The 21142-nt window shown below is 51.6% G+C and overlaps 1 protein-coding gene across 4 annotated transcripts in view; it reads right to left on the bottom strand.

Moving 5' to 3' along the window:
• Positions 1-21142, bottom strand: part of BCL11A (BCL11 transcription factor A) — an 83785-nt gene that overhangs the window by 12047 nt on the left and 50596 nt on the right. The window contains exon 3 of one of the 4 annotated variants that reach the window (XM_074578541.1): positions 510-2389. In XM_074578541.1, the coding sequence (XP_074434642.1) occupies positions 510-2389 (1880 nt within the window). Of the gene's footprint in view, positions 2390-21142 lie in introns of all 4 variants that reach the window. The other 3 variants (XM_074578540.1, XM_074578542.1, XM_074578543.1) reach the window with 3 other exon arrangements.

Below are 21142 nucleotides of genomic sequence, written 5' to 3'. Positions count from 1 at the left end.
AAAAACAAAAAAACAAAAAAACCAAACCAAAACCAACCAAAAAAAACCCCCAAAACAAAAAAAAAAAAAAACCAACATACACAACATGTAAATTATTGCACAAGAGAAAGGCTCAAAGTTTGCGTAAAATGCAATAGTATTGCCCCGATACAGATCATGCATTCAAACGGTGAGAACAAAAAAAAGAAAATAAACAGGGTGTGCTGGTGACAAGCACTTTCCGAATATCCTTAGCTTCCATGATTTCCATCACAAGGGACTAGAAAACCTCTACGGGGATGGGGGCTCGGGGAAGGGGATGGGGTGGATGGAGGCGGGGGGACGGGGGCGGGGTGGGGTGGGGGGGTTGGTGGGGGTGGGGGGGACGGGTAACGAATATACCTCTATTCAGTTTTTATCTCGTTATTCAAGACTCGATCACTGTGCCATTTTTTCATGTGTTTCTCCAGGGTACTGTACACGCTAAAAGGCATCTTACAAATCTCGCATTTGTAAACGTCCTTTCCCACCTGCCCGTGTGTTTTCATGTGCCGGGTGAGCTTGCTACTCTGGGCGCAGGCGTAGTTGCAAAGCTCACACTTATACGGCCTCTCGCCCGTGTGGCTCCGTCTGTGGACGGTGAGATTACTACAGTTCTTGAAGACCTTCCCACAGTACTCACAAGTGTCGCTGCGTCTGCCCTCTTTTGAGCTGGGCCTGCCAGGGCCCGGGCCACTAATATGGGGGGTGCTCCCTCCGCTTCCCGTGCCGCTGCGGCCTGAGATCCCTCCGTCCAGCTCGCCCGGCGGCGTGGAGAAGCGCAGGCTGCCGTTCTCCGAGGAGTGCTCGGAGGAGGAGGCGAAGGGCGATTGTCGGGAGTCGCCGAAGCTGAGGAAGGGGTCCTTCAGCTGCCGGGAGGCGGCGTAGCCCGCCAGCCACTGGGAGTAAACGTTCTCGGTGTTGGGCATGGCGGCGGCCGGCAGGTCGAACTCCTTCTCCAGCTTGATGCGTTTGGAGAAGGGGCTCAGGGAGCTGGGGCTACCCAGCAGCAGCTTTTTGGACAGGCCCCCCGAGGCGGACTCCCCCGGGGAGCAGCCCCGGCCGTTGACCGCCCCTTCGTCGATGCGGTCGGACTCGCCGGCCACCGAGTCTTCGTCGCAAGTGTCCCTGTGCGCCTCGGGCTCGGGGAGGTGGCCCCGCTTGTGTTTCTCCCCCAGGACCTGGTGGAAGGCCTCGCTGAAGTGCTGCATGGAGCTCAGCACCATGCCCTGCATGACGTCCGGCATCGACCGGCCCTCCTCGCCGGCCCGAGAGTTGTTCTCGTGGTGGCGGGCCGCCTCCAGGCTCATCCCGAAGCCGTAGTCCGGCCTGTCGCTCTCGTTCAAGTCCTCCTCCTCTTCCTCCTCCTCCTCCTCCTCCTCCTCCTCCTCTTCCTCCTCTTCCTCGTCCCCGTTCTCGGGGATCATGTTGGGGTCGTTCTCGCTCTTGAACTTGGCCACCACGGACTTGAGGGCGCTGCTGGCGCTGCCCACCAGGTCGCTGGTGCCCGGCTCTGGGGAGCTGGCGGTGGAGAGCCCGTCGTCCGACTTCACCGTCATGGGGGAGGACTTGTGCATGTGGGTCTTCATGTGGCGCTTCAGCTTGCTGGCCTGCGTGCAGGCGTGGTCGCAGAGGTTGCACTTGTAGGGCTTCTCCCCGGTGTGGCTCCGGCGGTGGACCACCAGGTTGCTCTGGAACTTGAAGGTCTTCCCGCAGAACTCGCAGGACTTGGACTTCATGGGGGGCTGGGAGGGAGGAGGAGCGGACTGCAGAGGAGGAAGGGGCGGCGTGGCCAGGAACGGGGGCTTGCTGCCGGGCTGGAAGGGCTGCAGCAACCTTTGCATAGGGCTGGGCCGGCTCGGGGACAAGGGCGGGCTGGAGGTGTTGCCGGCCAGCTCCCGCAGCCGCCGGGAGAAATCCATAGCGGGGGGCTCCATCGCCATGGGGTTCAGTCGCAGCACCCTGTCAAAGGCACTAGGGTGATGGGTGGCCAGAGCCATTTCTTCCGCACCCAGGCGCTCAATGCGATGCGGATCCAAATGGTGCCTCGGGGGAGGGCTAAAGAGGGGCGGCGTGGGTGGGAAACGCCCTTCTCCCAGCCCCGACGCCTCCCTCGAGACCGAGCCGGGTATTCTGAGCAGGTTAAAAGGGTTATTGTCTGCAATGTGAATCCCATGGAGAGGTGGCTGGGAAGGGCACTCTGCACCTAGTCCTGTTGGGATACCAACCCGTGGCGTCAGGGGGCTGCCGTGCTCGCTTTCTAGGTAGATCCGTAAGCCGTGCGTGTTCTGTGCGTGCTGCAAGAGGAACCAGGCGCTGTTGAAAGGCTGTTTACAAGTCGTACACGTGTAGCTGCTGGGCTCGTCTTTACCTGCAAAATAACACAACAAGCAGCGTCAATCTCTGGCCGCCCACCGGCGGGCGAGAGCTCGCCTCCCCGCCTAAGCTCCTCTCCTCCGGGACGCTCAGATGGGAGACGGAGAAGGGACATCCCAGCTCGGGCGGGGGACAGGGGACGGGAGGAGGCCACAGGCACGACGGGGAGGTCCAAACCCACCCGAAGAGCACCCACCTCCTCCCGCCGTCCCCCCAGCCCGGGGTTCCGAACCGAACCCCAGCGGGTAACGGTGGCTAAAAAAGCTGTATAGATTTTAAAAAAAGAAAAGACACGATTAAGTCAATCAATGCCAGCTACCACTCGGCAGACTTTATGCCGCAAGAGGCTGCTAATGTTTAATTTGGGGAGAAAATTAAGTAAGTAAGTAACTACGTGAGTAAATAAATAAATGGATGTTTAGACTGGGGAGAAAATAAGTAGATAGATAGATAGATAGATAGATAGATAGATAGATAGATAGATAGATAGATGGATAGATGGATAGATAGATAAATGAAGTCCTCTTCACTCCAGAAAAACAGACACATCGGTCCAAAGCAGGAACCCAAAACATCACGACTGCTACAAACCCAGGCAACATCACGTTATTAGCCTCCTCCTTATTTCGAGAGGCTAACGATGCGTACAAAATTAGGCAGCACCTCCTGTCCTTAGCAGAGCTTCGACTCTGGGGCAAAAAAAACCCAAAAATTAAAAAAAAAAAAAAAAAAATTGACAAATAAAAATTAAATAAAATAGTGTGCGGGACAGGGAGAGGGGAAGGCAGAGAGAGCGGCGGCTCCGCCAGGGGAAGAGCTGGAGGGTGGCCAGGAGGCCTGGCCGAGCGCCCTGCCGGAGCCGCATTATTTCTCTCGCACTGAAAAGAAGCTGAGGATGGTAAATGCCACTTTGGCAAGTAGCGAGCTAACTCTATTTCATGATAATTTATTTTTGGAGATAACACGGACATTATAAAAGAGCAACCAACTAATAAATAACTAAACAAAAAGCCGGCTAATAATGACAGCAGAAAGCAGCCCCTTCTAATATACGGCAAAACAAGGGGGATGAATAACTTTTTGAGGGCTGTCCGCAAGGAAAGAGTGGAGTGAGATATGGCGAAGGTGAGTGTGCTTCTATCGATTACTGTAATTTTGCAAATAATTCACTTCCACCCCCCCTACGGATGCTTTTTACCAAATGCCGGTAAACTGAAACCGGAGCTAAGGGGTTGATCAAAAAAAAAAAAAGGGGAAATGATAAAAAATCATTTCCAGCCCTGCCCAGCAGTTCTCACAGAGCTGCTGTGTAGTGATATTTTAGAAAAAAAAAAACAACAAAATAAAATAAAAAATGCTCTTGAGGTTTGAATAAACCAGAGGAGCCCTCCAAAGGCAGCGGTGCCGGGGGGTGGTACCTGCCCGCTCCGCAGACCCCTGCCCTGACCCGACATCCGTGGCACGAGGCATCTGCTCCCTGGGTACCACTCCTGGGTAAAGCTCTTCACAAGACGCACAGAGAGCTGCCCCCATTGGGTTTCCCCTGTTTGCCTAATACGAAGAAAAGCGCGGGGGGGGAGGAAAAAAACAAACCAAAACAAACAAATAAGGAGACTCGGAAAGAAAACATCGCTTTATCTGCGCCCGTCTTGCTTCCCATCTCACTTGGGAGGAGGGGAAGAAAAGCTCCCCGTGGGCGTTTTAGCTATCCGGAGAGCTGAACGACGATTCGGGGCGAGGGGAGGCAGGCGGCCCGCAGCGCTGGCTGTCGTGCCCCCCTCCCGGCGCAGCTTTCCTCCCTGCCTCCCGGCTCCGCGGTTATTCTACGTTTGGCCTGAGAAGCTGGATCTGGCGAGTGAAAAAGAGACGGGATCGTCTACGGCAGGCATTTAACACTTTAATCACTTTAAAAGCCCTTGGAATAATATTTAACATTTCATCCTGGAGCCGGCGTCAGAATAAAATGCACCGCCGTGTTTAGTATGTGCCAGGCACGCGAGCGCAGATAAATACTTAAATCTGCTGAAATTAGAGGGAAATTCAATTGGACTTTCACATTCCTACGCTCATTTGTGAGCTCGGGGGGGAAAAAAAAAAAAAATCTTAAATGGGAAAATTTCACCTTGCTTCGCCATAATGAAGTGGAAGTTTTTAACACCACGGTAGGAGCTAACAATGTAACGCTACCTCGCCCCTCTACCTTATAGATCAGGTCAGAGAAAATAGCATTTTATCCTGTAATGAGGATACAACATCGAGCATTCGCTACCACATTTTAGTATTCCCATCAACTAGATATTCCAGATCATAAGGGCAGCTCGTGTAATCATAATGTCAATGAGAAGGGCTGTTACGACTGAGACTAAAGATTACATGGAAAAAGCTGCTTTGAAACTGGTAATTATTACCAGTCCACTAATAGCAAATGATGCATTACAGTTTCACCATATAATCTGTATTTCACTCAGCTCCTGCCAGTACAGCCTTATTATATTACAGCACTCACAAATTCTAAATTCTAAACTACAGTCATCAATAAATGTGTTACTTGCCATAATTTGCAAAATTACTTTGTTCATAACATCTTCGACTGTTATAAAGACTGGAATTGATTTCCTGCACGGCAAAATTAGGGCTACATTGATTTAGTGGAGTGTAAAATGTAATATTATTCTTCATTTGCTTGTCTGAAAAGCAAGTTTTCCATTCGCTATCCGCGTTTGGTAATCAAGATAATAATTTAAATTTAAAATCATGTTTATGTACAAAACTTCCCTAAACAACCCACCATTTTCAAGGGAGCACCGTAAAACCAGGCAATAAAATAAAGCAGCGAAACAGTTAAAATCCGCCAGCCATTTGCCTCCATCTCCTGCTTTGAAGAGACAAGATTTCTAATTTGTCTATTAGTGCTTGATTAATTATGAAGGCTATTGACTGACCATATCACCACCCAGAGATACGTTCCAGTCTGGTGCAGCCTTGCCAAACTGCAAGAATTATGGCACTAATCCACGCGTTGCCCGCCAGCGGCGAGGTGGGTCCTTAGACCACCGCGGCAGCCCCTGGATTTGGGAGGGACTCGCCTTTCCTTTCTCCCCTCCCACCACCATACTTTTTGGTACAGCATTCACGTCCCCCCCACCAAAGCCAGACAGGACTGTAGCACCCGAAGGCTGTGGACCCACTGATGTCTCCTAGCTATGGGCCAGCCTCTACACCCATACAGGCTTCCCAGCTAAAGCATCCGGGCAAGACCAAGGGCAAGTTAGGCAAGTGGTGGCCAAGGACGGAGCTGGAGAAGGTCCCAGGGGGCTCTTGGTGCCTCATCACGGGGCATCACGGGGGCAATGTGATGGGACGTGTCACCCAAAGCAGCGTTGCGATGCCAGCGGAGCTTTCGGCCAATTTCCAAGAGGCTAGCAGGAATCCCACAGATCGAGATGCGAAGAGGGCCACTGCTGAACCAGCCCTCCTCGGCCACCGGCAGCGGGGCTGGAGCCCGTGTCCTTGGCTGCTTCTCATCAAGGAATTTAAGGGCGAAAGGGACCCCCAGCTCTCACTCTCTGACCCCTCCTGCATTACAGTTGCCCTGTGCCACGAGCAATACGATGTCTTTGGGTAAAGCGTTAACCTCCTCCAGCCCCGCGAATAGTCTTTAGGGCAAATCACGGAACTCCAGTGAAAACCATTCAAACCAGCTCAGAAGACAAGAAGAGCACCCACCCACAGCTTGCCACCGCAGTCAGTTCCCACAGCTAACCACACTCACCGGTGGGTACTGGGGTCCACCTGAATTTCTCTGGCTCCAGCCTCAACCTGTTCTCTTCTTCTGTTTTCTTTTGGCCAACACACTGAAGAGCCCCTTAGTACGCGATGTGCCCCCCCCATGCACACCAAGGGTACTTGTGCACCCCGAAATCAAGGTGTGCTTCAAACTACTGCTATTTTTCCATCCTGAAGCCACCCCTCTGTCCTCCTCCCCTGCTCCAGGACCAGCCTAGCCCTTCTGAGCACACCATCATGTTGGGAAAGAGTCTGGTTTTCCACTAAGCCTCCCGCAGAGCTGCGGCCTTCTGGGGTACAGCAGCCTGGATCTGTACGCACGGCCCCGATTCCCCTCTTCTAGCCAGGCACCACAGCAGGTTGTACCCAACCGTGCTCTTGACACACCCCGCGCTTGACGGTCTTTCCAAACCACACCATAAACCCGTCCCTGCTGCTCTTCATCTGTCCACCTGCCCTTCCTTTATCCACGAGGCTGATCAGTCACAATTGCATATTCATTTCTAAATCACCAACGAAGCACTAACCACCTCTGCGGCTCCCACCAGCCCCTGCTGACCTCTCCCATCCACCAATGCTTCTCCAGCTAAGCCCCCGCATTCCCAAATCCGTTGGCCGGCTCTCAATTGCCCGTGCACGCCATACCGCCCAGCGCTCAGTCTTCCTACACACAATGTCATGCAGCGCCGCGTCCAATGCCTTGCAGAGTCTATTTCATCTACATTTATCAAGCAAAGTTGTCATCTGGAAGAATGAAATCAGGTTTATTTGACAAGATCTATATTCCATAAATCTAAGTTGAGTGGCGTGAATTATATTTCTATCCTTTAATTCTTTATCAATTGAATCTTATATCAGCTCTTCAATTCTTTTGCCCAGAAGAGAGAAGCAAAGTGTTGCCAACTCTCCCACAGTTACCCCAACCAGCTCTTGATGGCATTTTCCCAGTCCGTAAGCTTTATTAAAAATGAGCATCACATGCCAACTCTTTAGGGATTCTTGGGTGCAAGTTGTCAGGGCCTTTTTCATTTAAAAATATTTATCTCCATTGGACCTCATATAAAATCCTCCTTGGCTACTAATGAGCTAGAAGAAACGTCATCACCCGCCTATGATACAGAAACAACACTGCTGTTTCCCAGGTCTACAGCAGAAATATTAAAAATTTCTACCTTACTGCTTCTTCCATCCATCTCTTCTGGGTTTTTTCCTTTCTCCAGGACCTTGAGAAGCTCTCCTCTCCTCTCCTCCCTATCCGTGCCAGGCACAAGTCTTCCTCGGCATCTTCAGCTTCCCTGACCAGTTCTCTACCCATCGTGGTTTCTCACTGCGATTGATTGCTCTCTATTTTCCACTTTTTTAATTGTCATATATTGATTTTTTTAATATCTAATTGCTGTTCTCATCTCACCACTGAAGCGGGTGAAGTGGGTTTTGGATTTGGGCCAAAGTTGCCCTCTCCTTCCTGGACAGCTCATCAACTCTTTACAAATAGCTTCCAATTACCATTCGCGTTTTCGCCTGTACATTTTTCTTCCCACTCAATTTTACTACTGCTCATTTTCTTCGTATTTGGGAATTTACCCCTTTAGGAGAATTACGTGGAGATACCAGGTACCAAAAATTCAAAGATGGGGCCAACATGAAACCTGAGCGGTCTCACCCAGTGAATTTGCACCCACCATCACCTATTTATTCCTTTTCTATATCCCAGCCAGCAAAGGGCTACTGAGAAGACACAGAATTTCACTACAGCACAAATGTTTAGTGTTTCTGAAGTTATTGGCTCCTGCCGAGAAAAAGAAAAAGCCGCAGAACAGCTCTTGCCTGCCATACCCCCAAAAGAAGTGATTTAACCAGTGACACACAAGTGACAGATTTAGCTTCTGATCCGAAAAACGTTAACAAATGAGTGGGAGGGATATTGGCATTTGAGTGCCTTTAAGGGCAGTTGGCACAATTACTCAGTAAAATATAAAGAGATGGCTGCTTTCAGCATGAAGGGGCTTTTTCTTATACCCCCCAAAAAAAAGCCGGTTCTTCTGTCCTGTGCTCACAGATATACCTGGCGCGCTCAAAGTCCAAGTCAAAGCAAGCCAACACCTCCAGGCACAATAGAGCTGGCTCCGAGCGAGACCCACAGCCATGTCCACCAGCAGCGAAGCCAGACAAGATGCTGGGGAGAAGACCAGCTGGGAGGAGAAGCTGTCAGCTAGATGCCACTGCTGGGAGGAGGGAGAAAAATGGAAAAAAAAAAAAAAAAAAAAAAAAGATTTCTGGAGCTAGGCATGCAAGATCAGGCACTGCCAAGTGAGTAATGGAATAATCTGCAGGCGTGTGCCAATGTGCTTTGGAAGAGCTTCCTTCGTTTCTCAAAAGTCAGGGCTGGATCCAGGAAAGCCGCTCGCCGGACGCACTGGCGCTTTACGGAAGAGCAACGCTGAAACGCCTCGTGCAGCATCCTCTCGGTGCCCCCATCGGAAACGGGCAGCCCATAGCACAGGACGCTGCTCGAGAAGGACCAGCAGATTAAGGCACGAGGCATTACTGTACTGCGCGTTTTACCGCAGGGCATCGTACGGGCTGCACGCAAACGCGCGGTATTAGAGACACCCCAGTTCTCCCAGTGTTTTCACAAACAAAACGGCAGCGTAAGCAGTGACTGCATACGTGCCAATGGTGTTTGCAAGGATTTCATTCACAGCTGCAGATTCACTCCCTCGGAGACATCCCCGTGCCAGAGAAATCTCCAAGCAGATCAGGACTTGGCCCTCGACGCCCGCGTGGTCCAGCCCTTGTTCTCGGCAGCATTTCTCCGCAAGCCAGAGCCACCGACCTTGATGGCTTCGCTCACGCATTTTCCTTCACCTTCCCCAAAAAACCCGCACGTGTAAGCAAAGCCGAGGTGTCTTTACTGGGCTACCTGCACTTACAGAGCACGCACGTACCTTCTGCTATCAAACACGCAGAAAACAAAAGTTAAGAGCGACTCAAACACCTGCAACCTGCAGTAAGCACCCCCCTCCTCTTCTGCTCACCTCGAAAACAAAATTATTGGAGGAACAGCCTGGGCCAAACCCAGGAACTTCTTTATTCAGCTTTAATGTCAATTGACTGCTTGAATTTTGGACTGATAAATTTGGAGTTGTTGTGGTATTTAAAGGGGGGAAGAGAAAAAATGGAGTTAATTGTTACCACTTGTACTTGATTCAGTTCTTCTCCATCTGGCCTGTCAAATATCTCCTTTCTCTCTCTCTCTTTCTCTCTCTCTTCTGGAAATCCGTTCTGTTGAAATTCCTTTCAACGGAAAACTAGAGAAGTGAAACGGTTGGGACGCAGGAAGCGTCGCAGGGTCAGGAGATAAGTGGGTCCACTCCATGCCCGCAGCAGCCCACTTCTCCCTTGGTAAGAAATAGCTGCTTTGCCGTGACTCACCTTTTCCTGGTAGTCGGTAGCATCAGTTTAGACGAGAAACTGTAACTGTCCAAACATTTTTTTTTTTCCTTCTTGCACTAATTCCTCCTCCCAACTCTCCAGATTGCAAAAGGCTCGTCATTAACCTGGTCCGTCATTAACCACTTATAATACCCGTTAGCACTGTTAGCATCAGCATTGTCGCTGTTGTTGTCATGATAATTGTAATAATAATAAATAACAGCAGTAGCCGCATTTATGCGTGCAACAGGGTACTTTCTCTCTAATCTTTTCTCTTTATCATTAGATGAACTGGATTCAGGAACACTGAAAATGTCCCCAAAACTCTCTAGGAAATGACATGGCATTGCTTGCGAAATGAGAAGCACCACTGCTGTCGTGCATTTGAAAAATAAAGTTTTGCAAATCAAGTCCACGTTGTTTACAAACAGGCCTGATGGCGGGTCCCGGGAACAGCTGAGTTGTGAAAACATCAAAAATCCAAATGTTTTGCCTTGCAGGATCCTCACCGCCCCATTTGCCATCCTTACTGGCCTTTCCTTATCTATGACTTACTGATACACGTACAGCGATCATTACCGAAAACATTTCTGAAAACTACTTTTTCTGCTTAAATTTTTTTTCCACAAACTCAAAAATTCCTGAAATCATTTTACTAAAACTGCGCAAAATATTTTCTAAACAGAGTCTCAATAATGCCATTTTTTCGTTACACCTCCTTTTAAAAGCCCCTCTCTTAAAGAAGAACCGGGCCAAAATGCTAAAGCCATAACCCAAACTTCAAAAAAAACCCCAAGCAACAGCAATGATAAAAACAAAGCCGCAGCTGGCATTCCCTTGCCATTCAAAGATTTATCCTGGAGTTCGGAACTCTAGGAATTCACCTTTTTCTCCCAAAGCCAAATTTTCATCGGCTTTCGCAGCACTGCTCAGGTTTCCACAAAACAAGGGGTTTTTTGGGCCTTAGGAATGAGCAAGTGGGAAGGGATGGGAAGAGGGAGGCCAGTTCCTCCCTGCAGAAGCGCAACGTGCAGCATCCTCGGTGGGGGACGCGGGCGGGAGGCTCCATCCGTAGCTCCTGGTAACCCCGGGGAACATGTGGCCCTTGCAGGAGAAGCGCAGACTTCACGGACCACCATTTCGGTTGTAGCCTCAACACGTATCATGCATTTACACATCCTTCTAAGCAGAACCAAACCCACAACACCTAGATTCTTCCCCCCCGCTGCCCCGAGAGAAATATTTTGTTAACTTTAAGCAACAAAGGGCCTGGTTTTCTGGAGCCTGGGCAGGGAGGAGCGGGGTGCCGGGGTCCCGCTGGAGCTCGCCAGTGCTGCCAGGCGTACTGGCCTGACCTCAGCGTCTGTCACCATTTTCAAGGCGATTACGATTTGGACACCAAAAAAACCTGCTTCGAGCTCCAACTTGGCAAGTAAGGTATCAGGCTGCGACTGATTTTGTGCTTTTTTAAAACTTGAGGGGGGTGGAAATCTGTCGCGTCTTGATTAGCGAGGAACAGAAGAAACCTGCCGTCGGAAAATAATGCTGCGCTTCAAACTCGGCTTTAAATGAAGTTTCAAGAAGAAACCCCTCAAGCAAAGAAGACCTGATCGTGCACACATATGCGCCCTACACACCAACGCCACGGGGACGAAGAAATACAGGCGGCACAGACTGTAACATCGCATGGGGAGTAGCTCCTTTAACTTCAAACACTGGCGGCGGGACCTAAAGGGCGAACCTCACGGTGTTGTCAGCCCTCCACAGGAGGAACTCCTCACTGATACCATCTCATTTCTCTAAAAATATCATTAGCGAAGTAACCGACATCCCCGCACGCTGGCTTCCTGGCCTGCCTCACCCGGCGCGGGGACGGGGACTCTAAATGAATGGACTCAAACCGGGAGCGGCATCGCTGGGATGACGCCTGCTATATCAGCTCCTCTGGACCTACCTGGCAGGTGGTCTGGAAGGTCCACCTGGGCTGTGACCCACCAAGGACCGAGCCTCACCTAAGCCCTGCCCTGAGAAGAGCACCAAAGCCCTTCGAAAGCCTAACCCAACTATCCGGTAAACAACGCCTTGCTCCAGCGGCCCGTAATTATGCATTTACCCAGTGGCTGCTGGGGACAATCAAGTCAATAATTCACTTTTTAAATGCAGTGCTGTAATTATACAGCTACAGAGAGCTTCCAAATCGTTTTATTCACTCTCATACACCTACGCCATGAATCGCTTCCTTTTTTCCTGTTTTCTCCCCGGCCGGCAGTGTCTGAAGAAAAGGCAGAGCGCACTTCAAAAAGTTTCTTGCAGAGGAAAGAAAGGAGATGCTGCAGCATGACATTCCAGGTCATTCCTGCCAGTGCGGGGCGAGATGCGGCACGAGGCTCCCGAGCCCTGGCGGATGCCAGCGGTGGGGTGTTTCTCCCGGTTTATACGGCAGCTTCGGCATCGCTCAAGCCTTGCAGCCGGTCCCCGGCACAGGTGAGCATCCGTCGTGGACGCTGCTCTGCAATGCACATTGTACACAGGACAAGGGGTAACGGGCACAAACTTGACCATAGGAAGTTCCACCTAAACATGAGGAGGAACTTCTTTCCCGTGAGGGTGGCAGAGCCCTGGCACAGGCTGCCCAGAGAGGTGGGGGAGTCTCCGTCTCTGGAGACATTCCAACCCCACCTGGACGCGTTCCTGTGCCACCTGCTCTGGGTGACCCTGCCCTGGCAGGGGCTTGGACTGGGTGATCTCCAGAGGGCCCTTCCAACCCCCGCCATTCTGGGATTCTGTGACTCTCAGCTGTGACGCCAGGATGCTGCTTTCCTGAGAAGAGCCACCAATGCTTGGTGACCCCACCAGCGCTGTGGGACCTCGCTGGAGGACACGGCGGCTCTCCCACACGGGGCGCTCCTGGAGAGACCAAAGAGCAGTGGCGTTTTGAAACTGCTGCTAGCCCTCTCCCAGGGAGAAACAGGGACGGGCACCCTCCCACCGCTGCTCACCAGACAGAGTCTCCTCATCACCTATGGTTTGGCTTTGTTTTTTACTGCATTTGGCCTATTAGCATCTCTATTTGACGTGCCTGGCTCTGCAAAGCACATACACTTAAACCATCGCCTTGTAGAGATGTGGTGGTCCCTGCCAACCCCGCCTTAGACCTTCTCACCAGCCAGGCACTGCCCAGGTCCCCTTCTCCATGCTCCCACCAGAGAGGGGCTTATTCCACCTTTTCCTTCCCAAAATGGATCTTCTTCAGGCTCTCCTCTTTCCTAGCCTTCCCCTTTGGCTCGCTTTCCTCTCGCTTTCAAATTAATGGTATTTAGCCAGCAGCAAACCATCCTGACAAAGTGGGTCAGGGGAACGGCAGGTCCCCCCCCAACGACACCTTCGCCTGCAAATCACCTGCCAGGAAGGCAAAGGTTTATTCTGTCCCTGAGCAAGTTCAATGTCACCACGGAGTTGCAAGCACAGCAAGTGCTGAACCAGATCCTACGACGTTTAGTTTCATAACTTGCACAAGCGAGTATTAGTAGAATCGATAATATATGTATTTTCCCCTCCCTGCTTTGCAAATAGGACCAAAAGGTGTCGTAAAGTTGCCCGGTCTCCTCCGCTTTTATTCTGTCTCCTCTCCATCGTTGTGATATCCTTGAAGTTGAAAATGATATAATACTCCGAATATGTGGAGTTTGGAGGATGTAAGACTTGCAAGAATTGCTACAGCTTTATTGCGTTCTCGGGGCACAGAGAGTATTTACCACACATACATCAAGTCAAGGAATGCAAAAAGGGCATACGAAAATTTGGCGCTGCGAGCTCAGGAGTTGAAATTCCCAGAAAGGCAGATAAAGAATGGATTCTCTTATTTATAGATTCGCAGATGAAATCCAACAAAATCGGCTCTCCCCCCTCTAAAAAAAAAAAAAAAAACCAAAAACCAACCAAAACCCCTCCCTCCTTTATGTCAGTGCGGCTGATTCAATTTCCAGGCTTGCAAGGTCTCCTCTCGCCGAGTATTACCCGACCCCAATAACACGCACTGTTCCAAGGTTAAGATCTGTTTCCTTACAATAATGCAGAAAGCTGTTGTTTCAGGGGCGGCTGCAGAATTCCGCTTTGAAGGACAGGTTAGTACCACACTACATTTAACTGGATTCAGTTCATCTGATTATACAGTGCCTTGCTTTCTGGAATATGTAATCATCTCTTTCTGATGACATTTTAAATATCCAACTAGACAAATAATTGCAGCAATAATTGATAGCTGAGTCAAGCTGGAAGATTATTGATTGGCACAGTACCCGCTGAAACAAATGTTCATCTTTCAAACATTACAGTGAGGATGCTTAAATCTAACTTTTGCTGATAAATGATAAAAATATGATTTACTGATAAAACCACCGGAATAGAATATGCACTTCAGGATTTGATTACCTGGTGAAATTTTTCGAAGAAAAATTAGGCATCGGGATTTATATTCTATTTCAGGTGAATAATTGCCAAGATATGGAGAAGCGGTTGAACATAAACACACGCGGAGAAGTCTTAGAAGAGTGGCTGATTAACTCTCTGCCTTCCTCAGCGGTATTTATCTGTGCCCAACCACCGCTTACGTAGGAGTTTATCCTGCCGCCTTCCCGAGGACGCCTCGCGTGCGTCTCATGCCCGGCAACGGGAGTTACACGTCGGGAAAGATCCCCCCGGCCCTTCCCCAGCAGCTCCAAGCCCTGGGTTTAAACGTGCATATTCTTACTCTGCCGCGAACGCAGCCGAAACGAGGGTTCGATCGCATCTGCCACGGTGCAAATCAGGAGCGCCAGCGCCCAAATCTGCGGCGCTGCAGAAAAGCAAGCGGGAGGGAGGTCAAGATCAGGTGCATTTGCGAACCACGTTCGCTGTCTTAAAGGGTTTAAAGATGAAATAAAACCACTTTCCAGCTCTTATTACACGGGGATCTGTTTAAACCTGGGTTTCCTTCTAATTATGAAGCGCCAGACCCTGCAGCGCTGCTTATACATCCCGGGGGGCGGCGGGAGAGAAAGGGGGGAAACTGTGAAACTTACTGATCCGAGAGCGGAGCGAGCGGCCGCGGCAGAGGGCCGTGTGCGGGCAACGGCGAGCGATGCGCTGCCTGCTTAGGGCAGAGGAGCCGTCGCAAGGCAGAAGCCTGAAATTAAGGAAAAGCGCCGGCATATTTGAGCAGGGAACAAAGAGCATAAATTCCAGAGTAAGAGATGAAAAATGCACCGGAACGTTTTGAAACGGAGCCATTAGGAGCTGATTGAGTCTCGGAGCTGCTGTTAAAAATCAGCTGCTTGTTAGACGCGGCGATCAGCTGAGCCCTGACACTTAAGGCGTACGAGGGGGCTTGTCGAGCGGCTTCGCTCTCATTTAGAGATCCTCAGTTAATTAGAAAGCCCTCAGATTTTCTGCAAATGCAGGTGGCTATCGACAGCTCGTGCTTTTGATGCTTTCCGGGTGACAGTTGCCGGACTGACCTTCCCGGCGCTGGCAGGGCTGCCCAGACCCTCGCCGTGTCGGGGAATTCAATCACCGCCGCCAGCGCCGGCGGGAAGCTACAAGTAAGGTTACCGGGCTCCTACGTGCCGTTTCCTCCTCTGAAACGAACCCTGATGAAATCTGCATTTGCTTAATGCTATAAATAGCTCCAGCTTTGAATTAGTCTTATTTTTTTTCCCCCTGCCGCGTGGATGTCACAGCCAGCCCAGGACTTCGGGGAGGGAATTTATGGAAGGCGGCGCCAGCAGAGCTTGGGAGAAGAGAAGTAAGTGCTTTACAGGAGACGACCTGCTCGCGTTGAACCCACGGCCGCGATTTCGGGAGAGAAACCTCCTTTTGAGATGTTCATTTCCCCGATACCCACGGCAGGTAGCGGTGGCTGCAGGGGATGGAGCCCCCGTCTCCCGACTCCCCGAGCTCGCCCCAGCACCCAGCACGCCCCATCCCGTGGGGATGCCTCTCCCAGCCACAAGCAAGGTCTGCGGATGCTCTCCCAGTAGAAACCATCGATAACACGTAACGCGGGGGGCAAATACTAACACGGGCAGCCACCAAACGAAACGAGGCTTGTTTGGAAACGCAAGGAAACGAGTGGAAGTCACAGCGACAACCCAAAGGCAAGATGACAGACCTGCCGTCACACAGGGAGTCGGCGGCAGACACTAGAAAATTAACTCTCAGGAACAGTCTGGCATTGGCAGGGAAATGAATGAGATGATCTAAGAGATATTTTCCACCTCTAATAGGATTTGATGATGATTTTGCATAGGCTTTTGTGCTAGCCTGGCTTTTGATAAAGGCATGGTGTCTCTTTTCAACCCACATGCAAGGGAGAGATTAATAAGTTGCAAACTCGGCCCACCTCGGCTATAAATGGTTGCTGTGCCGATAGGGGAAAAAAAGCCAAGCTATGACTGAAAAAAAAACCCCAGTGAACTGAGTGCGGTTAGTGCTTTTACACCCCAAACCTTCAGTTATTAAGAGATTTAGAAAGGAGGGAAAAATCCTCCACAAGCGGCCAAGCGACGCGCAAACTGTGGCCAGTTTAGGAGACCTCTCCAGGGAGAGCCCCGCTGGGAGCTGCGGGACGCAAGGGGAGATGAGATGGCTCCAGCACGCCTTGAGGGTCACTCTTCCCCCATGCAGGAGGAGGGGCAGAGCCAACGGCAGGTGAGGACGGCACTCACTTGGGAAGACCTGGCGTGGAGACCTTTGCCCGCTCACGGCCTCGGATCGGCGGAGGAAAAGACCAGAGGACTGGCCTCGGAGGATGGATTAAGATGGCACTGATGGTAAAGAACGAAATAGAAACAAGCGGACAAAATGGATTGTGGAGATTGTAGAGAGTCCCATCTTTTAGCAAGATAAGCATTTTCTTACAGGAAAATGCAATTAAATGTTGTAACTGCCAGCACTTAGATACCAGTAACAGATAGCAATAAAAAAAACCCCTAACCCCACCTGATTAAGCGAATGATCTTCTGTATAGTCTACACGGTCATATCATTATACCCTTTCTTGGGACAAACGCCCCCTTACTCCATGGGCTGTTCCGCTGTTATTTTTCAGCAGGAAGATTCGGGGATCCAGGCCCTGCTCTTCAGCATCATCGGGACTAAACTCTGAGCCCTTGCATTAGGCCAAAGTTCTGCCTTTTCCGGCTCTTCGCCTCTTTATCACAGAGCCATAGAATTGTCTAGGTTACAAGGCACCTTTCAGATCACCCAGTCCGACCATCAACCTAACTCTGACAAAGGCCACCACTAAGCCATCTCTCTAAGCACTACATCTACCCGTTTTTTAATACCCCCAGGGATGGTGCCTCAACCACTTCCCTGGGCAGCCTGTTCCAACGCTTAATAATTTACTCCGACGCCGCACTGGGTAAGAGGGCTGGGACCTCCATCATCCATCGCTTTCACTAGCCAAGTCAGCCCACGTACATCCCGGCGCACAGGAGGACACGGGGCACACTGTGACCTACCAGCAGCACCTCTACATCCACACAGACGGGACAACTCATCGAGGAGCCACGTGCCGGTCCCTCCTGGCACCGCTTCCCCTGCTGCCAACATAAGGCTTCCACAGGGCAGCTCTGCTTTTTGGGAAAACCAGCCAATGCGGCCAAAGACGGGCAACCAGATACATCTCCGCACGTCTGACCACCGACTTTCGTCTGCAGCAAGCGTTTCAGGTTCAGGGCTGCCGTTATTTGCCCTGCAGCCAGGTCCAGCGGCCGCCACGGGGGACCGGAGCCCCTCAGAGCACGGCACTGCACCCAGAGATAACGAAACGACAGTTCCTGCCCCCGGAGCTGGCAATTATCACCATCGGTACGATAGCCTGACGAGAGGGGCTGCCAGTTTCAACAGGCTACTGCTTCGACGCCAGCGCTCCCCGCTCCTCGGGCTTTGGGAGCGCTGAATATTCCGGCAGGTAAACAGCAGAAGTCACAATCCGCCCTTTTGACAAACCACGGCGGCGCGTTGGCGGTTGGAGCAAAAGAAACTGGCCTCACCTCATATTTTAGCAATAATACAGCAAGAGAGCAATAACGCTGAAAGCAATTAACACCAAGGTGTTGCACTTAATCGCACCTCAAGCCCGAGGAGATCAGCACGCTTTGCAAATGGCCGTTAATGCCACGAAGGCTGTACGAGGGGTGGCAGCGTGGTCCGCGGTCCCGCGGGGGCATTTTCCAGCCGCTTGCCTCCAGGTCCTCGTCTGCTCGGGGCTGGGAGCGCTTTCCAACAGGCTCGGGGGGGCACATGGCTCGTACCTGCCACCTCCAGCACCTCCGACACCCGGTCTGCCCCCAACCCCCTGCGGTGCTGGATGCCCTGGTGATGGGCGGCAGCTCCATAAAAGACGCAGAAGTCCTTGAATCATCACTTTACCAGAAATGTTTTATCAGAAAACACCCCGTCCAGGGGCAGGCTGGGAGATGGCCGTATATACAGCGGGTCTGAAATTGCCATCAGCTTCACCTCGCTCCTTTTCCGATGTCCTTGGCCACCCTGTTAAGATCTGACAGCGTTTAAAGATGACAGTGCTTGAGGTAATGGGACGATGCCGTAACAGGATTACAGGAAATGTGAAAGAAAGGACATACGTACGTAATGTCATTTAGGTAATGTCATCTATGAACAGGTTTTGCTGCAATTTTTGCTGACAAAGAAGTCAGTCTCACTTATACAATTCCTTTTAAACTCTGTTATTGCCGTAAATAGTTTACTTCTTCCTGAGAGAAAGCTTTATAAGACGCATCATCGCAAAGAGTTTGTCCAACTCTCGCTGGTCCAGAGCGGGGTATCCTGGGGGAAACGCAACGGAAGCCAGCACGAGGCGGCAGGATCGAAGGACACCCTGCCGCCCTCCCAACCGAACTGCAGCACCCGGACTTCGTCAGATCCTCCCAATTAATTTCCACCCAGCCACTTCCTCCCCGCGCCCTTTTTCCATCAGTATTCCCTTTCAGTCCCACCACAGCTGCCCCCGAAACAGCTTCCTCATTGTCCCCCCACCAGAAGTGGTGTATGTGTGCCAAGCGACTGACCGCAAACAAAAGCTTGTTTGACCAACGCTTGTTCCGAAACAAAACCCCGGCTGGAGGAGGAAATCCCGCAAAGGAGGGGGGGCATTGATGCTGGGACAATTTGGAAGGCTAGCCCAGGCGTGATCTTCGCCCCCCCCGCCGCCACCACCACCACCACCACCGGGGGACTCGCATTCTTGCCAGACAATGGTGTCTGGCCTCCCCATTCACCGCCCGCCTCGCACCCCTCCCCAGAAAGTCGTCCCCCCTCCCCAAAAAAGCCATGTTTGCTATATAGTCTGATAAGCGGGAGAGATGCCATTAAATTGAGCCCGAGACCATCTCGCAGCATCTCGGGGAGGGAGGGCGGACAACAGAAGAAGCCTCTAAAGGACTCGCGGAAGGGTTTTTTGGAGCTAAACTTATTGCTAGGAAATACTGGGATGAGTCGACTCCTTCCGCGCCGGATGGTGAAAATTAACGGCGCAGGGGTTGGGGCTGCAAGGTCCCCACTTGCTTAACCTTTCTCAAGGTATATTTCACTATTTCTGAGCAAAATGCTTCTTCCAAACTCCCCGGCCTTGCCTCAGATGACTCCTTCCCCCCGGGCCCGGCGCAAGCGGGCTGTTACAAAAAAGCCGAGCCCTTGCCCCCCGCGCATCTGCCTGCCGTGGGCATGTGAAGCTGCCGATTAGAGGAAACACCCTCCCTGGGCAGGCAGCCCCCTCCCTCGATAAGTACGGTTGGAAACCACAGGAGTTGCACAGGCCGGCTCGCGCCCCGTACGCCGGGCCTGACCATCTTATCCGTTAATAAACAGACGCTTCGGGTCCGCGCGGCGTTGAGCAACGTTGACATCTGCCCGTTTAGGCAACGCGTCGGGCAGCAGCGGGGTTTGCTGCGGGCTTTGGTGGGGGCGGGATCCTACCGCCCGTCCATCCGTCTGTCTGTCCGTCCGACCCGGGCACGCCTCACTGCTGGAGGATGCTTGTAATAAACACGTTAAAATTCCTCACAAAGTCCTCAGGGCTCAGCCCTTGAACGGCACATCCCAGAGCAGTCGTCACCGCGATGTCCCCTGGCGCCCGTCACCACCCCCCGTGCCAGGTAGAGACGGAAAAACCAACCGAAGCCGCTCTAGTCCTTCCCCCTGCACCCGCGATCTGGTCACCGTCTAAGGAGAGGGAAAGCTTTTGCCGTGATTAAACACAATTTTCTAAAGCGTATTTACCATTTCGGTGCCAAGGCCGCTCACCGTGTTTAATAACTGTCTGTATGTTTGCAACTATACGTATGCATTCGTTATTTCTACCCTGCAGAAGTATCTATGAGGATACCTCATTACAAACAGGGACAAACCACAGAACCGAGATGTAGATTTTGGTACTGCTCACCAAATGCCAAGGCTACAGCCCTGATCCTGGGGCAAATGCCCTTTCAGAGCAGGACGTGCCCCTCTGGACACTGCCTACCTGCCAGTTTTGCTGCTGTCTGAGCTTCCAGTTCTATGGAGATACCACCACCACCGAGCTTCTGCACGGAGGAGAGACAGCCTTGGAGGACACTGAAACGGGAGCCGAGGGGTAGGACCTCTCCTCTTGCAGCAGCTCCAGCAGCACCTGCCCACTTCAGTAGGACGTGTGGGTGACCAGGATCAGGTCTTTGGTAGGACATGCTGGGCATCGGGTGCTCAGTAGGACATGTGGGTGACCAGGATCAGGTCTTTGGTAAGACATGTTGGGGATCAGGTGTTCAGTAGGATGTGTGGGTGATCAGGATCAGGTCTTTGGTAGGACATGCTGGGCATCGGGTGCTCAGTAGGATGTGTGGGTGATCAGGATCATGTCTTTGGTAGGACATGCTGGGCATCGGGTGCTCAGTAGGACGTGTGGGTGATCAGGATCAGACCCATGCAGGCTGTAACCAGCTGGAGGGCTACAAGCACAGGCGATGGGCGTGTGCCTCGTGCTGTACATCCCACAGTTTTAAGCAGTTGTGCACATACTTTCCCATCTTCCCTAAAGCTGAGCTTTTAAAAGCCCACCAAACCTATAGTCACCACTTCTGGCACTCAAGATGCGGATGTCCTGTGCCACTGCACCCACCCAGAGAGGGACAGAGCTACTGCTACTATAGCAAACAGCAAGGGGGACTGGCGACCTCTTCAAAACCCGCCCGCTCCAGCTACGCTGCCTGCGAGACACCAAACAAAATGTTTCTGGTCCACGGAGCTACACTGTCCATTGAGCGATCCACTACACAGGCTTTTTCTTATTTTTGTTAAATTAATAATGCCGCCTTAAACTTGCCCTTGGCACTTACTGCTTCTGTCTGCCTGCGCTGAAGCTGGGATGCTGAAGTCGCGGAGCACATCCCTGCTGGAAGCTAAAAGAGGCCGCCAGGGAAACACAGCACCCCCCGAGCCGATTAAGCATTTTTAAACTCAACCTCACTACTTCCAGAAATCCAGCCCTT

This window comes from Larus michahellis, chromosome 3, assembly GCF_964199755.1.
Source record: "Larus michahellis chromosome 3, bLarMic1.1, whole genome shotgun sequence".
In the NCBI taxonomy this organism is placed as follows: Eukaryota; Metazoa; Chordata; class Aves; order Charadriiformes; family Laridae; genus Larus; species Larus michahellis.
The sequence above is the reverse complement of the archived record's forward strand: the minus strand, read 5'-3'. Positions and strand labels throughout refer to the sequence as shown.